The sequence below is a fragment of the Stegostoma tigrinum genome, chromosome 26 (assembly GCF_030684315.1).
Source record: "Stegostoma tigrinum isolate sSteTig4 chromosome 26, sSteTig4.hap1, whole genome shotgun sequence".
Taxonomy (NCBI): domain Eukaryota; kingdom Metazoa; phylum Chordata; class Chondrichthyes; order Orectolobiformes; family Stegostomatidae; genus Stegostoma; species Stegostoma tigrinum.
In genome coordinates, this window is record NC_081379.1 from 47144571 (window position 1) to 47161774 (window position 17204).

Genomic DNA, 17204 nt, shown 5'->3' on the forward strand with positions numbered 1-17204 from the left:
AAATAGGGAGGACAGAAAAGGATAGAGTCTAATTGTAATTATGCATTAGCAAGTATGGTCATGTGAAGAATAATAATTAAAAATAAGTTCTTTGTGCAAAACATTTGCGATATGTGCTGCAAGTGGCATTGAGTAGTTTAAATCTAATTGTTGTGATGGCGATGCAGTTATAGTGAACCAGCTTGGGCAATAAATATTCCAGCATACATAAATTTTGAAAGCTCAGAATAGAAAAAAGATGGAGAGGAAGGATAGACTTCATAGTTAAGAATGACACAAGAACCTGACTTGGCTCAGAGATCATTAAATACAATCATTTTAGGTTGAGATTAGAATCAGTGATAGTCAGAACATACTGGTGGAGGTAGGTTATAAGACAAAACATTAAAGAATAAATTATTGGAGCTTGTAACAAAGGACATTTAATAGTTGTAGGAGACTTTTATCATACAAATAGGCCAATCAAATTAACTAAGGTGGTCTGCGAAATGAATTAGTAGACTACTTTTGTGACAGTTTACTGGCACAATTTATTTTGGAAACAACATGAGGATAAAGGTATTTTAAATCCAGCATTGTGAACAAACTTGGGGTTAATTGTTAGTCTCATTGTAGAAGATTTACTAGACAATAGAGAATGTAATACAATAGAATTCCATGTTAAATTTAGAAGTAACGTACTCCAATCCAAAGCAAGAATCTTTTGAATATAAACAAAGCTGATTGTATGTGTAGAAGTAAGGTGTTGGCTAAGATTGATCAGACACGTAGGCAAAATGGTTTGGTTTTAAATAAACAGTCAAAACATTCAACAAAAATAGACTCAATTGAAAAGCAAGAACTGAGAGACCCATCCTTGGCTTATGAAGGAGGTTAAGGCTAGATAAGGTAAAAAATAACAGACATAGACTTGTAAATATTCTCTGCAAATTTGTGGATTTGTAGCATTTTAGAAACCTGCAAAGGACCACCGAAACATTGATGATAAGGGGGAGAAAAGCCTGAATCTAAATTAGCTCGAGATATAAAAACAATTTCTAAAAAGGAAACGAGTAGCTAAAGTAAACAATTTGTCCCTTACAAGCAGGGTAAAAAATAAATTATCATGTGAAATGAGGAAATGGAAGACATTGTCCAAGCATTTTGTTTGTGTGCATAGTAGAGACACAGGTTATATACCAGAAATGGATGATAACCTGTAGACACAGAAGGGTCAGGAAATTAAGGGATAATAGCAAAAACTCAAGGCACTAAAGCTGATGAATCTGCAACATCTGATGGCCTACATCCTAAGGTTTAAAAGAGAGAACCCAAGTATGTTATGCCTGCGTTACCCTTTATCTCTCACTTCTAGGCCATAAGACCATAAGAGATAGGAGCAGAATTGGCACATTCGGCCCATTGAATCTGCTCAACCATTTGATCATTGCTGATATGTTTCTCAACCCCAATATCTTGCTTTCTCCCGCAACCCATGTTTCCCTTAATAATCTTGCTATTAATTCAAATAAATCAGTGACATTGGTTAAGCAACACCTTCCCTCTAGAAGTTACTATGACCACCCTTCATTTGTATTTTTAGTTTCCAGCTGTTTCTGTATTACATGCTTGAGAACAGATTCTGTTGTCAGTCTTCTCTATGACGGTAAACAAATTGGTCTATAGTTTCCTGAACTTCTTTCCCCTTTCATTTTTAACTATTAAAGTCTTATTACCTGCCCCTCAGTCTTATGGATATTCCCTGTCCTTCCAATGAACGTATCTACAATCCACCTATGTTATTTATGTGAATACGGTGCGTATTCTTTGTATAGACTCTGCTATTTCCTTCTTAACTTGAGTAAGTACAATTGCAAAAGGTTAACAAGAAAAGAAACCCATCAATTATCTCCTGTGTTTCTTTCTGAAATGCCTTTTCAAGGAGAGATAATAAAAATGCAGTGTTATGTATTAGATTAGCTTCCCTACAGTGTGGAAACAGGCCCTTCAGCCCAACAAGTCCACACCGCCCCTTGAAGCATCCCACCCAGACCAATTCCCCTATAACCCATACACCCCGAACACTGCGGGCAATTTAGCATGGCCCATCCACCTAACCTGCACATCTTTGGACTATGGGAGGAAACCGGAGCACCCGGAGGAAACCCACGCAGACATGGGGAGAATGTGCAAACTCCACACAGACAGTCGCCCAAGGCAGGAATCGAACCCGGGTCCCTGGTGCTGTGAGGCTGTTAGTGCTAACCACTGAGCCACCGTGCCGCCCATTGTGTCCATTGTGTTAACCTCTCTAGATGTATATTCATCTCTCTCGGTAATACTGAGGTAAAGTAACTAATAACTGGTTTTGATATTTACTGTTTTTGTAAGTTTATTATGTGCACCCATTAGTCACCTTTATCTTCTGTACAGCCTACTGATTATTGTGATGCAGGTTGCCAATATAGTATTATCTGGAAACTTGGATTGTAAAGTTGAAGTAAATCTGTTTCTGGTCTTTAGCTCTGTGGAGGTGACTTGTCTTTTTTAAGTGTTAGGAAATGCTTTATACGCATTGGGTCAAAACAGCAATACCAAAAAGTCATATGATTTAAACTCGATGAACAAACAAACCACCTGATTGGCTAATAGCTGAAGCATTTGCTAAATACTAAATTGACCATAGTGTTCAGCAATATGTAAGTTAGGTGGATTAGCCATGAGAAATGCAAGATTACTGGGATCCACTAGGGTTATATTCTGGGTGGGATGCTGTTTGAAGAGTTAGCGTGGATTTGTTGGGCCAAATGGCCTATTTCTGCACTGTAGGGATTCTATGAAATTTAAGATATACCTTTAAAGAGACAGGTGGAGGAGGAGCTGCAAACAGTACTAGATCAGAGATAACGTGCATAAAAGATCCATATCAGCAGAAGGATAATAAGTTTTGGTAGTTTCCAGGCCATTGGAACATAAAATAAATCTTGAGCAGTTTTAGTAATCTAAGTAGGCAGAGCTACTTTCTTTGAGTTCAGTGAAGAAAGGTCAGTGGGTTGGTCTGTGTATCTCTGAAGGAAAGAAACTTATCTGTTACACCAAGTTTTACTCTGGAATTTGATTTAGTGCAGTGTTACCAGCAGTTGAAATTATTAACACTGACAAACAGCAAATTATTTCTCTCTAAAATTCCTGTAAAAGTTTGAAAAAAATTCTTGTCTCTTTGTTGTAGATCATTGACTGTAGCATGGGGGTGTCTGAAGATTCCAAAGAGCCGACTGTGTCATCCGTGCTGCCTTGGATCACCTTGTACAGGATTATAAAGCATGAGGAGGAGGAGTTTGATACTCTTCGCCGCCAGCATTGTAAAAGTGAAGACTCTGGTCAGTGTTGCTCTCTGGTTCGGGGATAAAAGAAATTCAGTGCAGTATTTTGCAATGTTTAGGCGTGCTAATAATATGATCCTGTCTTATCTTCCAAGTGCTGTTGGCTTTTAAAAGAACTGGTTAACTGTTTTGTATATTGAGCTATGTTTTAGTATTGTGATTAGAAAACCCAATGTTTAAGAAAACTATACGAGCATTGAAGGCACTGCTTTATCTTGCTGGCAGTGTTTATATGGTGAATATAAACGACATACAGTGCTATTTGTCCCCAGATACAGATAGACCAATGTGGTTGATTTCTCTGCCTGTTGGTTTCTTATTGACTTTTCAGAAAATCTGCTTCCTTGAATTTGAGATTTCCCATGGGTTTTTCTTAACATCTTCACCCATCCTTACTGCTTATTAATGTGTTGCTTGACAAATGTTGACTACACATAGTTCAGGAGCAGGAGCCAGTGAGGTCAAATAAAATGGGAATAGACCATTTAGCCAGGCAAGCCTCTATCACCATTCAATACAATTATGACTGATCATTGACTTCAATGCCTTTTTCCATACATTATCCTCATGTATATATTTTACATACTAGTATTGGGAATTATGTCAGTTTGTTCTTCTCCTTTCCTGAAAAAAACCCTATCAACCTGTTTTGAAATTTTCAACTGGACCCCAGTACACTCAGTCTTTTGGTTTAGAGTTCCTGGTTTCCACTAATATGGCAACAACATGTGTGACATCATTTTTAACCCCCTATACTCCAGAGAGTACAAACTTTGCCTGTGTTACCTTTTTCAATAATTGCATTGTTTGGATGCATCAGAACTGCTCACTTTATGTCACCATCGCCTTCCTGAGGTGTGGACTCCAGTGCTAAACTCTGCTCTGTACAGAGTCTAGCTAGAACATGCCATAACTATAGCATCACTTCAGCACTTTAGGTCCAGTTCCTAGGTATGTGTGTGTATACACTAATTTTTAGTGATTGATTCATGGGTCTCTTTACAGCAAATTTCTCCTCTGCACACCTGTTCTTTTGAGAAGCTCAGAACTTCAACATTTAGAAAATACTTCTGGCCTATTTTTCTTGGGCCCAAAGTAGAAGACCTCCCATTTGTCCTCATTGGACTCCATAGCTGTTGGACAAGTGGCGTGGTGTGTGTTGGGTTACAAGGAGCAAAATTCTGCATAGTTTGGAGTTAATGAAAGAAGAAGCAGGATGGGATGGAGCTCGTAAAGAATCGTAGTTCAATTTGGAGGGGATGAGTGCATGGGTGTGGGCATATGGTGGGAACAATGTTATCCAAGAACATTTATGTTTCTGTGAACACTTATGTATTTTGTAGATTCTGAAACTCCAATGCTGCCTTCCTCTCTGATGTTGCTTAACACAGCGCATGAGTATCTGGGACGAAGATCCTGGTGCTGTAATTCTGATGGAGCGTTACTTAAGTTCTATGTAAGTTGCCTTGTTTAGAACATGCCACGACCCTGATAGGAAGAGTGCACCAAAAATCAGGCCTCGTTATTCCATGTGTCACCACAAATGCCACATGTGACCAATTTAATTGCAGGGATCATTAGTTTGCCTAAATATGACCATTAACTAAAGTAAAAGACGACAAAGCAAAAAAAATTATTGTAATGACCTTACGGTTTGACATGTGGCAAAATGGATGATTAATTTGTAAGTCTAAATTATGCCCTCTTTAAATTCAAACTTGAACACCTTTATTCTCAATTAGGACAGACATGACAGATGAGAATACCAGTTATTAAAGAATATGGTGAGTCGAAAATACTGGGAAAATGGAATCAAATCTTTGGATTGAGTCTAAATCGCAAGGGAAAATAAGGTGACGATATCATGTTGCCTACCATGGTAATCCTCAATTTGGTAGTTGGTCAGTGGGTCTTGGCTTGAGTTAAACGTTTTTCCCTTTCTGCAGAACATTTTAGTTTTATTTCATTTCTGCTGAGATGATGGATATGAGCTGCCTTGCTTACAGGCCTTTGGAGGTCATGAGTGTAACCTGCAACGTGGTGTCATTGCCAGAAACCAAGAGATCTGGTTAAAAATCGCCTTGTTTACCTTATGATTTAGAATCTTGATCCATAGACTTTTTTTTTGGTAGGTTTTCTACCTATGATAATTCTAAACAATGGTTTACCTCATCTGTCCTGTTCATCCTCTTTGTGAGTGAATTCGTCCAATTTGCAATCTTGCCTCAGATTTGCAGTAAAATTGTTGCTTCCTTAAATCTTGCAGAGCTGCTTGTTTGCTTTTTTTGACCCAAACTTTAAACTGAGTTTTCTCAAAAGTGTAAAATCCAGCTTCTTTAAGTAAAAATGCATACTCTTGTGTGACCAGTGAGTATCCAATACTTCCATTTTTCCTTCCAGATGTATATCCAAATTTGCATTTTCTAGTTTATGCTATGCATCAAAAGTTGGAAAATTCTTTTGTTCTTGTGTTCTGTAAATGAACTAGACTTGTATGGAGGATTAGATTTGAGAGAATTTGCTTGTCAGGTAGAGCTGAAGAAACTCTAGCTCTTGCTCGAGGAAAAGTCTTCAGAGTAATTTTCTGGAAGCATTTAACAAGGCTGCAATAAGATAGACAAGAAATATCTGCACTTGAGGACCACAAACAGGGATATAAGGCAATCACTAAAGTTCCACTGAGACTGCTCAGCAGAAAAGTCTTTGCTTGGAGGGTAGCTAGAATGTAGAGCTTTTGACCAGAAAGTTTAATTGAGGTGATGGGAAGAGGGAGCGCGAAAAGGATACAAAGGAGTGTAAGCTGATTAGGGGAGATGAAGTAGGGTGGGAGGAGTCTGTTGTAGTGCAGAAACATTGGAATAGACCAGTTGGGTGGAATGGCCTTATTTATGCAGTGGGTTTTGATATGTTACTAGGTTTACTGTTGAGAAATATGTTTTTCTTGATAGGTTCGAGTGCTTCAGAAGGAACTGTCTGCATCAAGACCTGAAGATGCTCACCCCTTTAAAGAAGAGCTGGAGACTGCCCTTGAGCAGTGCTTTTACTGTTTATATGCCTATCCTAGCAAGAAGAGTAAGGCCAGGTATCTGGAAGAGCACTCTGCTCAGCAGGTATGTAGTTATGAACACACTTCATGTTACAAGTAGGTAAAGCAAGATGATTTATTATGGAGTAAACAATGCCAGAAAACTTCGCACTGAGCTGTGAAATTAGCCTACGAGTACTGATTATCCTGGAATAGCTTTCCAAATATCCACAATGGGTCAAAAAGCCTCTTTCTGCATTTTAACAACTCTGCATTCTGTCTGTAGTGTGTTTGATGAATATGAGTCAATTACTTTTAATTTAATAATGAACTGGAGAGAACAATGTTATATTTTTGTTAAAGTTCTTAAGTATGGGCCATAGTAAGTTTCATGGAATCCCTATAGTGTGGAATTAGGCCGTACAGCCCATTGAACCCACACCGACTCCCCAAAGAATATCCCATTCAGATGGCGCCGCCCCCATCCCCGCATCCCACTCTTCCTGGTAACCCTGCGTTTCCCTTGGCTAATTCAGCTAGCCTGCACATCCCCAGAGACTGAGAAATTTAACGTGGCCACTCTGTCTAACCTGCACATCTTTGGACTGTGGGAGGAAAGTGGAGCACCGGGAGGAAACCCACACAGACGTGCAAACTCCACACAGACAGTGGGCCGAGGATGGAGTTGAGCCAGGGTCCCTGGCACTGTGTGGCAACAGTACTAACACTGAGCCACTGGTTTATGCTGAACACTTAAGGATTTAAACAAGGAGTTTTGAAGTGAATAATAAAATGTGAGGCTGGATGAACACAGCAGGCCAAGCAGCATCTCAGGAGCTTCCAGCCTCACATTTTATTATCTTGGAAAATCCAGCCTCACATTTTATTATCTTGGAAAATCCAGCCTCACATTTTATTATCTTGGAAAATCCAGCCTCACATTTTATTATCTTGGAAAATCCAGCCTCACATTTTATTATCTTGGAAAATCCAGCCTCACATTTTATTATCTTGGAAAGCTTTTGTGCTCCTGAGATGCTGCTTGGCCTGCTGTGTTCATCCAGCCTTACATTTTATTATCTTGGAATCTCCAGCATCTGCAGTTCCCATTATAGCTTTTGTGCTCCTGAGATGCTGCTTGGCCTGCTGTGTTCATCCAGCCTCACATTTTATTATCTTGGAATCTCCAGCATCTGCAGTTCCCATTATCTCTGATACAGTTTTGAAGTGGACACCTGTTATATGCAACCTTGAAACTATTCTCCATTCTTTTTGCACTTGGACTTGTTAGCAGTCTATCCATGTGGGTAAAATTTAAATTTGAAAGTTGGAAAAAGGCTTTTTTTAAGTCCTGTTCATGAATGCATCCTAGACCTGTTGTTATCAACAACTTGAGGTATCTGAAAATGAATGAAAAGACTGATTTTGGTTGCAAGTGACTGCCAAAGCTTATGGGTTCCATGAAATTGGAGGTCAAAGCCTTTGGCCCACACAATAACTGTAGCTGCAATCATCCACTCTTTGAATCATTACCCTTGGAGACACCAAGCAGGAGCCAGACAGTTCTCCACAGGGACAGTTATGTTGTATTTCTCTACCTTCCTTCCTGGTGGATGTTCTTCAAACCACGTCCAGTAGCTTAACATTAATGATAATTTCTCCCCATCTGTCTTTGAATTATAGGTGGAGCTTGGTTGGAGTGATGCAGAATTTATGTTTGACTATTTCAAGCCCAAGAATTACCCAGAATTTGACAGCTACAAGACCAGCACTGTGTCTGCAGATCTGGCAAACCTTTTGAAGAAGATTGCTGCGATAGATCGAGATGAGGATAACCTGCCTCTCTCAATAGAGAGCATAACAGCCTATATTGAAGGATCTGTTGACACGGTAATGGCAATACTGCTTTTAGTGGAATCGTCAAAGGTTAAATTTCAGAGTTGCAACTAAATAGTTTCTTATTAAAATGAGAAATTACATCATCTGATATGTACAAATCACACCATGTTATGCATTACTGAGCTAAACAATTTGAGAATATAAAGATTTTGATTTCTGAACTGTTAGCTGACTGAGAGCAGTGTAATTTTACGCTCCTCTATATCTGCGTTAGAGAAGGATGGGTCAACTGGCTACTGCTCTTGATTGTTACAGTTGCCCACACTGTACAAAATAAAAGAGAATCTAAGATTAAGTTTAGTAAAACATGTATTCCCTGATCAAGTAGCATGTGTGTAAACAGAGTTTTGCAGTGACATTGGGTTTATGTGCCATTCCTATACCAATGCTTCTAAAACTTGGTATTTCATTTTTATCACCCTTTTCTTCCAACATTATCTGATTGACCAAGCATTTCTGCTCAGTCACCTAAATGTTTATGCTATAATTTTTCTACTCTGTAGTTTTCCTTGTATTTACCAACTCACATTTATCTGCTTTTGATAGCAGATAAATTTATTAGCCCACTTGAAACAATCTCCTCCATGTTCTTCTGAGGATATTGAATGCCCATTTCACAATTCATTAGCCTTATTTTCTGAAAATCATATGTTTTGAATACTAATTGCTAGAGACATGACTGTTATTGCAGCCTGAAAAATACAGTCATTTGCCTTTTGTGCTTCAGTCAACTTTCTGTCTATGCTGTGATAATGGGAACTGCAGATGCTGTAGAATCCAAGATAACAAAGTGTGGAGCTGGATGAACACAGCAGGCCAAGCAGCATCTCAGGAGCACAAAAGCTGATGTTTCGGCCCTAGACCCTTCATCAGAGACCATCCTGTCTATGCATATCCCTCACCTTCCTGGACCTCTCAGTCTCCATCTCAGGCAACCAGCTTGTAACTGATGTCCATTTCAAGCCCACCGACTCCCACAGCTACCTAGAATACACCTCCTCCCACCCACCCTCCTGCAAAAATTCCATCCCCTATTCCCAATTCCTCCGCCTCCGCCGCATCTGCTCCCACGATAAGACATTCCACTCCCGCACATCCCAGATGTCCAAGTTCTTCAAGGACCGCAACTTTCCCCCCACAGTGATCAAGAACGCCATTGACCGCGTCTCCCGTATTTCCCGCAACACATCCCTCACACCCCGCCCCCGCCACAACCGCCCCAAGAGGATCCCCCTCGTTCTCACACACCACCCTACCAACCTCCGGATACAACGCATTATCCTCCGACACTTCCGCCATTTACAATCCGACCCCACCACCCAAGACATTTTTCCATCCCCTCCCCTGTCTGCTTTCCGGAGAGACCACTCTCTCTGTGACTCCCTTGTTCGCTCCACACTGCCCTCCAACCCCACCACACCCGGCCCCTTCCCCTGCAACCTCAGGAACTGCTACACTTGTCCCCACACCTCCTCCCTCACCCCCATCCCAGGCCCCAAGATGACATTCCACATTAAGCAGAGGTTCACCTGCACATCTGCCAATGTGGTATACTGCATCCACTGTACCCGGTGCGGCTCCCTCTACATTGGGGAAACCAAGCAGAGGCTTGGGGACCGCTTTGCAGAACACCTCCGCTCAGTTCGCAACAAGCAACTGCACCTCCCAGTCGCAAACCATTTCCACTCCCCCTCCCATTCTCTAGATGACATGTCCATCATGGGCCTCCTGCAGTGCCACAATGATGCCACCCGAAAGTTGCAGGAACAGCAACTCATATTCCGCCTGGGAACCCTGCAGCCATATGGTATCAATGTGGACTTCACCAGTTTCAAAATCTCCCCTTCCCCTACTGCATCCCTAAACCAGCCCAGTTCGTCCCCTCCCCCCACTGCACCACACAACCAGCCCAGCTCTCTCCCCCCCCCCCCCCCCCCCCCGACCCACTGCATCCCAAAACCAGTCCAACCTGTCTCTGCCTCCCTAACTGGTTCTTCCTCTCACCCATCCCTTCCTCCCACCCCAAGCCACACCCCCAGCTACCCACTAACCTCATCCCACCTCCTTGACCTGTCCGTCTTCCCTGGACTGACCTATCCCCTCCCTACCTCCCCACCTACACTCTCTCCACCTATCTTCTTTACTCTCCATCTTCGGTCCGCCTCCCCCTCTCTCCCTATTTATTCCAGTTCCCTCTCCCCATCTCCCTCTCTGATGAAGGGTCTAGGCCCGAAACGTCAGCTTTTGTGCTCCTGAGATGCTGCTTGGCCTGCTGTGTTCATCCAGCCTCACATTTTATTATCTTGGAATTCTCCAGCATCTGCAGTTCCCATTATCTCTGATCCTGTCTATGCAGTTGTTTTCCCTTTTAAAAGTTGTATTTTAGTTTAGTTGCAAAGTTTTATTCTATTTTCTCTTCACATTGGCAACTTTCTAATCTTGCACATGTTTCTCTTTGCTGTGCTTCGTATCATGGCTATGTTATTTTGTTTAACATTTTGCAACATTGGACTTGCACAAGGAGTGTAGAGATGTTTTTGTCTTTCAGTTGGATAGGATCCTTAATGAATTTTTATTGAACGTTTTAAATCTCTGTAAAGAACTATGAATAAAGGTCAGATTTCCAATACCTGTCCATTTTTATCCAAGTCAAATTCCAAACTAAGTACCTTTTATGTGGAGCATGGGCAAGGATAAAGATTCCCGTGACAACTGCAATATTCTGTTCACGCAGCAGTGCTTTGAATGAGTCACAGTTTGTAGGTACATTTTGGTAGTTTACATTTCCAGTTTTATTTGGTTACATTCAAGTTTCAGTCTCTGCATGTGAATGCCATTCTGTTTGGTGAAGCTGACAGTTTCAAGTCTGTTTTAAAACAGATCTCATGGTTTCTTTCTGCATTTAATTTATAGGTGCCTGCCCTCCCTGATGGAGCAGATTCTGAACTTCCTCTTGTTAATGAGTTGTATTATCTTCTGGCTGATTATCATTTCAAGAACAAAGAGCAGGCTAAAGCTATAAAATTCTATATGCATGACATCTGTGTCTGCCCAGCAAGGTATGATCTGCTAATTACATTGGTATTAGATGAAAATCAACTGTGATTGCATTGTGGGATTCTCAGTGTTGGACAGGTCATTAGTATGTGCTAGATTTGGCTGAGTACCTGTCACTCCATATTGTGTATTTATGGTAAGAGTTAAGCTGAGTTTTAATAGCTCTGGAAAAGTTTTTTGTCATTGCAGTAAAATGAAAAGGATAATTTAGTGTTAGTAACAGTTGGTTTGAAACAACTGCTCAAGATATTGGAGATGTGCAGTACCTGCTCTATTCTTGAAAGCTGGTTGGTGAAGGATAGAACTGAGCCAATCATTATGTAAATAAATGCAAGTATATAGTTACCTCTGAATGGAACAAATGTAGTTTCAGTATGTGTCTGTTTATAGGAGGCTGAATTGAATCCTTATTTAATTCCTACACCAGCGTTAAATTAAGCAGAGTAATGTACTCCGAAAGGCTCGAGTGGTACGGTGGTAATGTCCTCATATTGTGTGGCCAGAGGTTGTTTTTGAATTTCATGGAACCGATAAGCCTTGGAAGTCGCTTGCAACCAAAATCAGTCTTTTAACTCATTCTGAAGTTCCATCAGCTCCCAGAGATTTGACGTAACTGAAATAATTCCACAGAGGCTGGTATCCTGTCACCAAGTCACCCTTTATTTATGTTTGGAAAGTCCATGACTTTGAGCCAGCTCTGTGAACAGGATGTCTGAAGATCCTGTTTATATTTGTCAACGAGGGCTCCCTGACTGGACCAAATTAGCAGTTCCCATCAGGGAACTCTTATGAAATCCACCAGGCTACAATAACCTGTTTGTACGTATTTTTATTCAACCTGTTCAATCAGCAGTGCCCTTATTAGAGGAAAAACTTCTTTGCTTAGAGTGGTTGGAATGTGAAACTTGCTACCATATCCTGTTTCCCTCACAGTTGCCACTTCACTAGCTGGGTTTTTATAACTTCTTTGTTCCCATTTTGATTGATTAAATTCTTGATCTTGCAAGGAATTAAGGGCAACGGGGAGAGTGTGGGGAAGTGGAGTTGAAATGCCCATCAGCCATGATTAAATGGCAGAGTGGACTCGATGGGCCAAATGGCCTTGCTTCCACTCCGATGTCTTATGGTCTTATGGAGTGTTGAAGGCAAATAACATAGCTAGCCTTGCACCAAATATATTTCTAAGTATGTAAGGATGAAAGGAATAGAAGGATATGTTTGTGTGAGAAGAACGAAAGAGGTACTTTGCTATGCCCACATCCCTTCAACATAGACAATTATTAGAATTGAACTGCTACACACAATGAGTGGCAGGTACTCCCTTGATGGACCATTGAATAGATTTCGGCACAGAAACAGTGAAGGACTAGAGACAGATTGCCAGGACAGGATAGTGTGTGGCATGGAGGGTTACCTGCAGGAGATGGCGTTTCGATCCATCTACTGTCTTTGTCCTTTTTGGTGGTGGAAGTTACAGATATGAAAGGTATTATAGTACACGGGGACTTGTGCCTTATAACTAGCGGAAAGAGTTTGGGGAATTAGGTGAGTTACTCACTGCAGACTACTCCTTCTTTGTCCTGCTGTTGTAGCCACAGTATTTATATGGTTACTCCAGTTATGTTTCTGATCCATATTAAACCCCACCATATTGATGATGGATGAATTCAGTGATTGCAATGCTATTGAATTTTAAGGGCTTATGGTTGGATTCTTGCTGTTGGCCATTTCATGGCACTTCTGGAATATGAATGTTCACTTGCCACTTACCAATCAGAAGCTGAATGTTGTCTGGGGTTTTTGCCTACCAACACGGGCATGGGCTATTTCAATATTTCAGGAGTTGCAATAGTACTGAACACAGGAGTTACCATCTCATTTTTAGGTGATTGGTGAATCATTGAAAATAGTTGGACCTAGGATACTTCTGTGGGCTCTTATGGTGCAATAGTAATGTCCCTATCTCTGAACCAGGAGGCCTAAATTCAAATCCCAACTGCTCCAGGGATGTATAATAACATCTCTGAATAGGTTGACTGGAAAAGATCTACCCTGAGGAATGGAGTCTTTTGAAGCACAGCGGTAATGCTGCTATCTCTGAGTCAAGAGACCCAGGTTCAAGTCCCACCTGTTCCAAGGTGTGTCATAGCATGTTTGGGCAGATTGATTAAAAATATCTACCCTGTGGAATGCTGACAGTGATACCCTGGAGCTGATTTGATTATTCTGCAGAAACACAACTGTTTTTTTTGTGACAAGTATGACTCCAGTAAAGTGGAAAGTTTTCTTCCTTATTCCCACTTGACTTAAAATATCCCCGAGCTCCTTCATGTCGCACTGTTGTCGTGTCGAAGGCAGCTGTTCTCACCTCTACTCCCTTGCACTTCAGATTTTGTTCATCTTTTGACTGAGCATGTAATGAGGACTGGACGTGGTTAATCAATAGAGATAACAAAGTGTGGAGCTGGATGAACACAGCAGGCCAAGCAGCATCTCAGGAGCACAAAAGCTGACATTTTGGGCCTAGACCCTTCCACTGTAGTCCATTGGGGATGATCCGGTTCCTTAGGCAGGTGCTGAGGAAGGTGTTGTGGCTGTGGTACCTGGTTTGCTTCGGGACATGGCCGAGCAGTTTCAAGGCCGAAGAGAATACAAGAGAGTTGCAGTGGGAGAGAGATTCCCTGAGGTTGGTCCGGACGGAGGAGGGTAACTACTTCAGGTTAGGCATCCCTGGAACAGGCTTCGCAGTGAGGTTAAAATTGTGATCAGAGAGAATGGGAACTGCAGATGCTGGAGAATCCAAGATAACAAAGTGTGAAGCTGGATGAACAGAGCAGGCCAAGCAGCATCTCAGGAGCACAAAAGCTTACGTTTCGGGCCTAGACCCTTCATCTGGTTAATCAATAGGTTGCCTAAACATGCTTCTGGACCTGTTAAGCACATTATAATTTTGCTAACCTGATACTTGTATCCCTCTGAAACCTGTCTTGTAGGATTATGCTTCAGAAACATTCACTCTGTTTTGAAACATGTCAAAATAAACATAGGCTCATGATTAAGCACTCACGGCATTGGCTGTCATGTCTCAGCAAGAAAATGTCAGTTTATTTAGCACTTTTCATGACTTAAGTGTTTCTCCGAGCTTTTCTACCCCTGAACTAGATTTACTGGTTACCACATTTGGCTATATAACAATGTCTACAACAGGGTTCATCAAGAGAATGACCAATTAACTTGTCACATTATTGTTTGAAGCGACCGTTGGCCAGGGAACCAGGAGAACTCCTTAAGAGAGTTGCAAGTTATACTCTTATGAGACCTTGTAAGTCAATCTGGGCATCTGAAAAACAGCACCTCAAAAAAACACATTTTATGAAGCACTGTTGGGTGTTTTGTTACTTTGAAGGTGCTTATATAAATTCCCTGAGTTTTTCACTTCCGTGAACTCCAAGTGTATAAAGGCCCTACTTGTTTAGTGGTTATTAGATGCCTCATGATTCAATAAAAACTTTCTAATCCTGTACAAGTCTCAGCATCTTCAGGAAGGTCGTTCGTTCGTTCATCCCTTCCCCCACCCATGTATTCTCTGCATCCATCAGTATGCTTTATGTCACCCAATTGATTGCCTGCCAAGAATTTATCCCTTAGTAAATACCTTGGTTAACACACCTCTCCTTGCATAGACTGAAGGCAGGGAGTCACACTGTTCTCCATGTTCTGTATTTTCTTAAGAGGCTTTTAATGATTCTGAATTTCAGAATGATGTCGGGCAAGGTGTAAAAAAAACTTTAATTTTGAATTGTGGACTAAAAATGGCAAAAGTTACTGCTTTAAGCCAAGTAAACTGTGGAAGATGTAGTTTTTAGGAAGATTTACTGGACTAATTTTGAGTTGTATCTACAATGCTGCCTTAAACGGTGGAGTGGGTGGAGCCAGTAGAGGGACACTGATAGATGTGTCATTCCCATGTGTTTGCAAGATTTAGGGATAATCTTGGGCATGGTTGAAAATGCTAAAACTGGTTACAGTAGCTCATAATTCAGTTGGGTCCAATGTAAACTTTGGTGTAATATTTGTCTTTTCATTGTCAGTCTTGGTATCCCAAGGTATCTCTGAGACCTACCTATACCTTTAAATGTAGCCAACATTTCTAAGGTGGTGGAAGCCTGGTGTTAAGAATCTGCTAGAATTACTAGCAGAATTTGGCAACCCGTAAGGCTGATTTTTTAATTTTTCAAACTTTAATAAAGCAGCATCTATCCGGGAAAGAGATTTCTATTTTTGAAAAGAAGTGAGGAGGAACCTGATTGTGGTCCCTTCCTTGGAATGATATCCACTTGGTTCATTGATGCTGGAGCATCAAGTGATACTATCAACTGGCATCTGGGCTAAATGGTGGAAAATGAAAAGGCCATATTTTCAGTTGGTTGTGGAAATCAGTGTTAAACATGTAGAACTGTCAGTGTTATATCTCATGTTTGATTTATGAAGCATCAATTTGTTTCCATGGAACTCCTAGTACCACTTTTATATGCTCCATTATTTGAGGCTTTTGCTCTTGTGTTGCTTCCCCTCTCTGATTAATATAAAAGGCTTCTGGTGGCTTAGAGGATAAGAAGGGTCTAGGCCCAAAACTTCAGCTTTCCTGCTCCTCTGATGCTGCGTGACCTGCTGTGTTCATCCAGCTCTACATCTTGTTATCTTAAAAAGTGCTTGGAGTTTGATTTTGAATGCACTATTGAAATCCTGACAGACCAACAAAAATAGATCATTAGCATTTTGGACTGTTAAGATAGAGGAATTTTTATATTTGCTTACTTACAAACCTCATTTTAAAAGACCAAAACTAAAAACCTTGTATTTTGAGAGGAAGGATCCATAACTGTAAGAGTTAGAACAAATGGCTGAGGCAGGTTGTGGCTGTACCACTTCTTCCAAAGCTAGCCTGGACCTTCCATGTGCTAATGAGCTAGTCCAAAATGAAAAGTTTATTCAGCTGTTGCCTCCATCAGGAGATCTGATAGGAAATGTTGATCTATCTCAAATTGAGAGATTGTTGTATGTGCTGACTCTAATATATAGATTAGATTTGAGTGATGGATCATTTTGTTTCTGAGGACAAGCAGTCCCCTTCTCCGAATGACAAAAAAAATCAACTGTGTTCTGTTATTGCTGAATTCTGCACTTGCCACATCTTTCTTTCAATGCTGCTGCTTAACATCTGGATGCTAAAGATGAAAACTTAGCCCTTTTTGTCCTTCACTGATTTAAGGAGGGGAAGATAAATTCTGCCTTCACACCTAGATACCTTTTACTGTGAAAGGAGAAAGAACACTTGGATCATGCTGCATTATTGATAAATAGTTGACTAGATTATTTATGGTAATGCTAGAAATCAGTGCATAGTTAAAAGAGAAACTAACTGATGGAATCATTGTTCTGAGTCTTCAGTTTAAGCATGAACTTCCTGATACTTGAATTTTTGTTTTTCTTTTCTGCAGGTTTGACTCGTGGGCAGGTATGGCTCTGGCTCGAGCTAGTCGTATCCAGGACAAACTGAATTCAAATGAATTGAAGAGCGATGGGCCTATCTGGAAGCACTCTGTCGCTGTTCTGAACTGTTTTAAACGAGCATTGGAGATAGACAGTTCCAATCTCTCGCTGTGGATTGAATATGGCTCCATGTCCTATGCACTGCACTCATTTGCCTCCCGTCAGTTGAAACAGTGGAAAATGGAGTTGCCATCGGAAGTTGTCCAGCAGGTAGGAATCTAAAACTCTGTGCCTTCGTGTCACAAAGGCAACAGGAGAAGTGTAACAGCTGAGGGATGAATTTGCAAACTGGGTTTTGTATTTAAATC

The 17204-nt window shown here is 40.9% G+C and overlaps 1 protein-coding gene across 3 annotated transcripts in view; it reads left to right on the plus strand.

Moving 5' to 3' along the window:
* The window catches only part of cabin1 (calcineurin binding protein 1), a 412002-nt gene that overhangs the window by 46244 nt on the left and 348554 nt on the right, over positions 1–17204 (plus strand). For all 3 annotated transcript variants that reach the window (XM_059655154.1, XM_059655156.1, XM_059655155.1), the window contains exons 17-22: positions 3209–3359; positions 4706–4818; positions 6311–6472; positions 8071–8277; positions 11200–11345; positions 16845–17106. In XM_059655154.1, the coding sequence (XP_059511137.1) occupies positions 3209–3359; positions 4706–4818; positions 6311–6472; positions 8071–8277; positions 11200–11345; positions 16845–17106 (1041 nt within the window). The remainder of the gene's footprint in view (positions 1–3208; positions 3360–4705; positions 4819–6310; positions 6473–8070; positions 8278–11199; positions 11346–16844; positions 17107–17204) is intronic.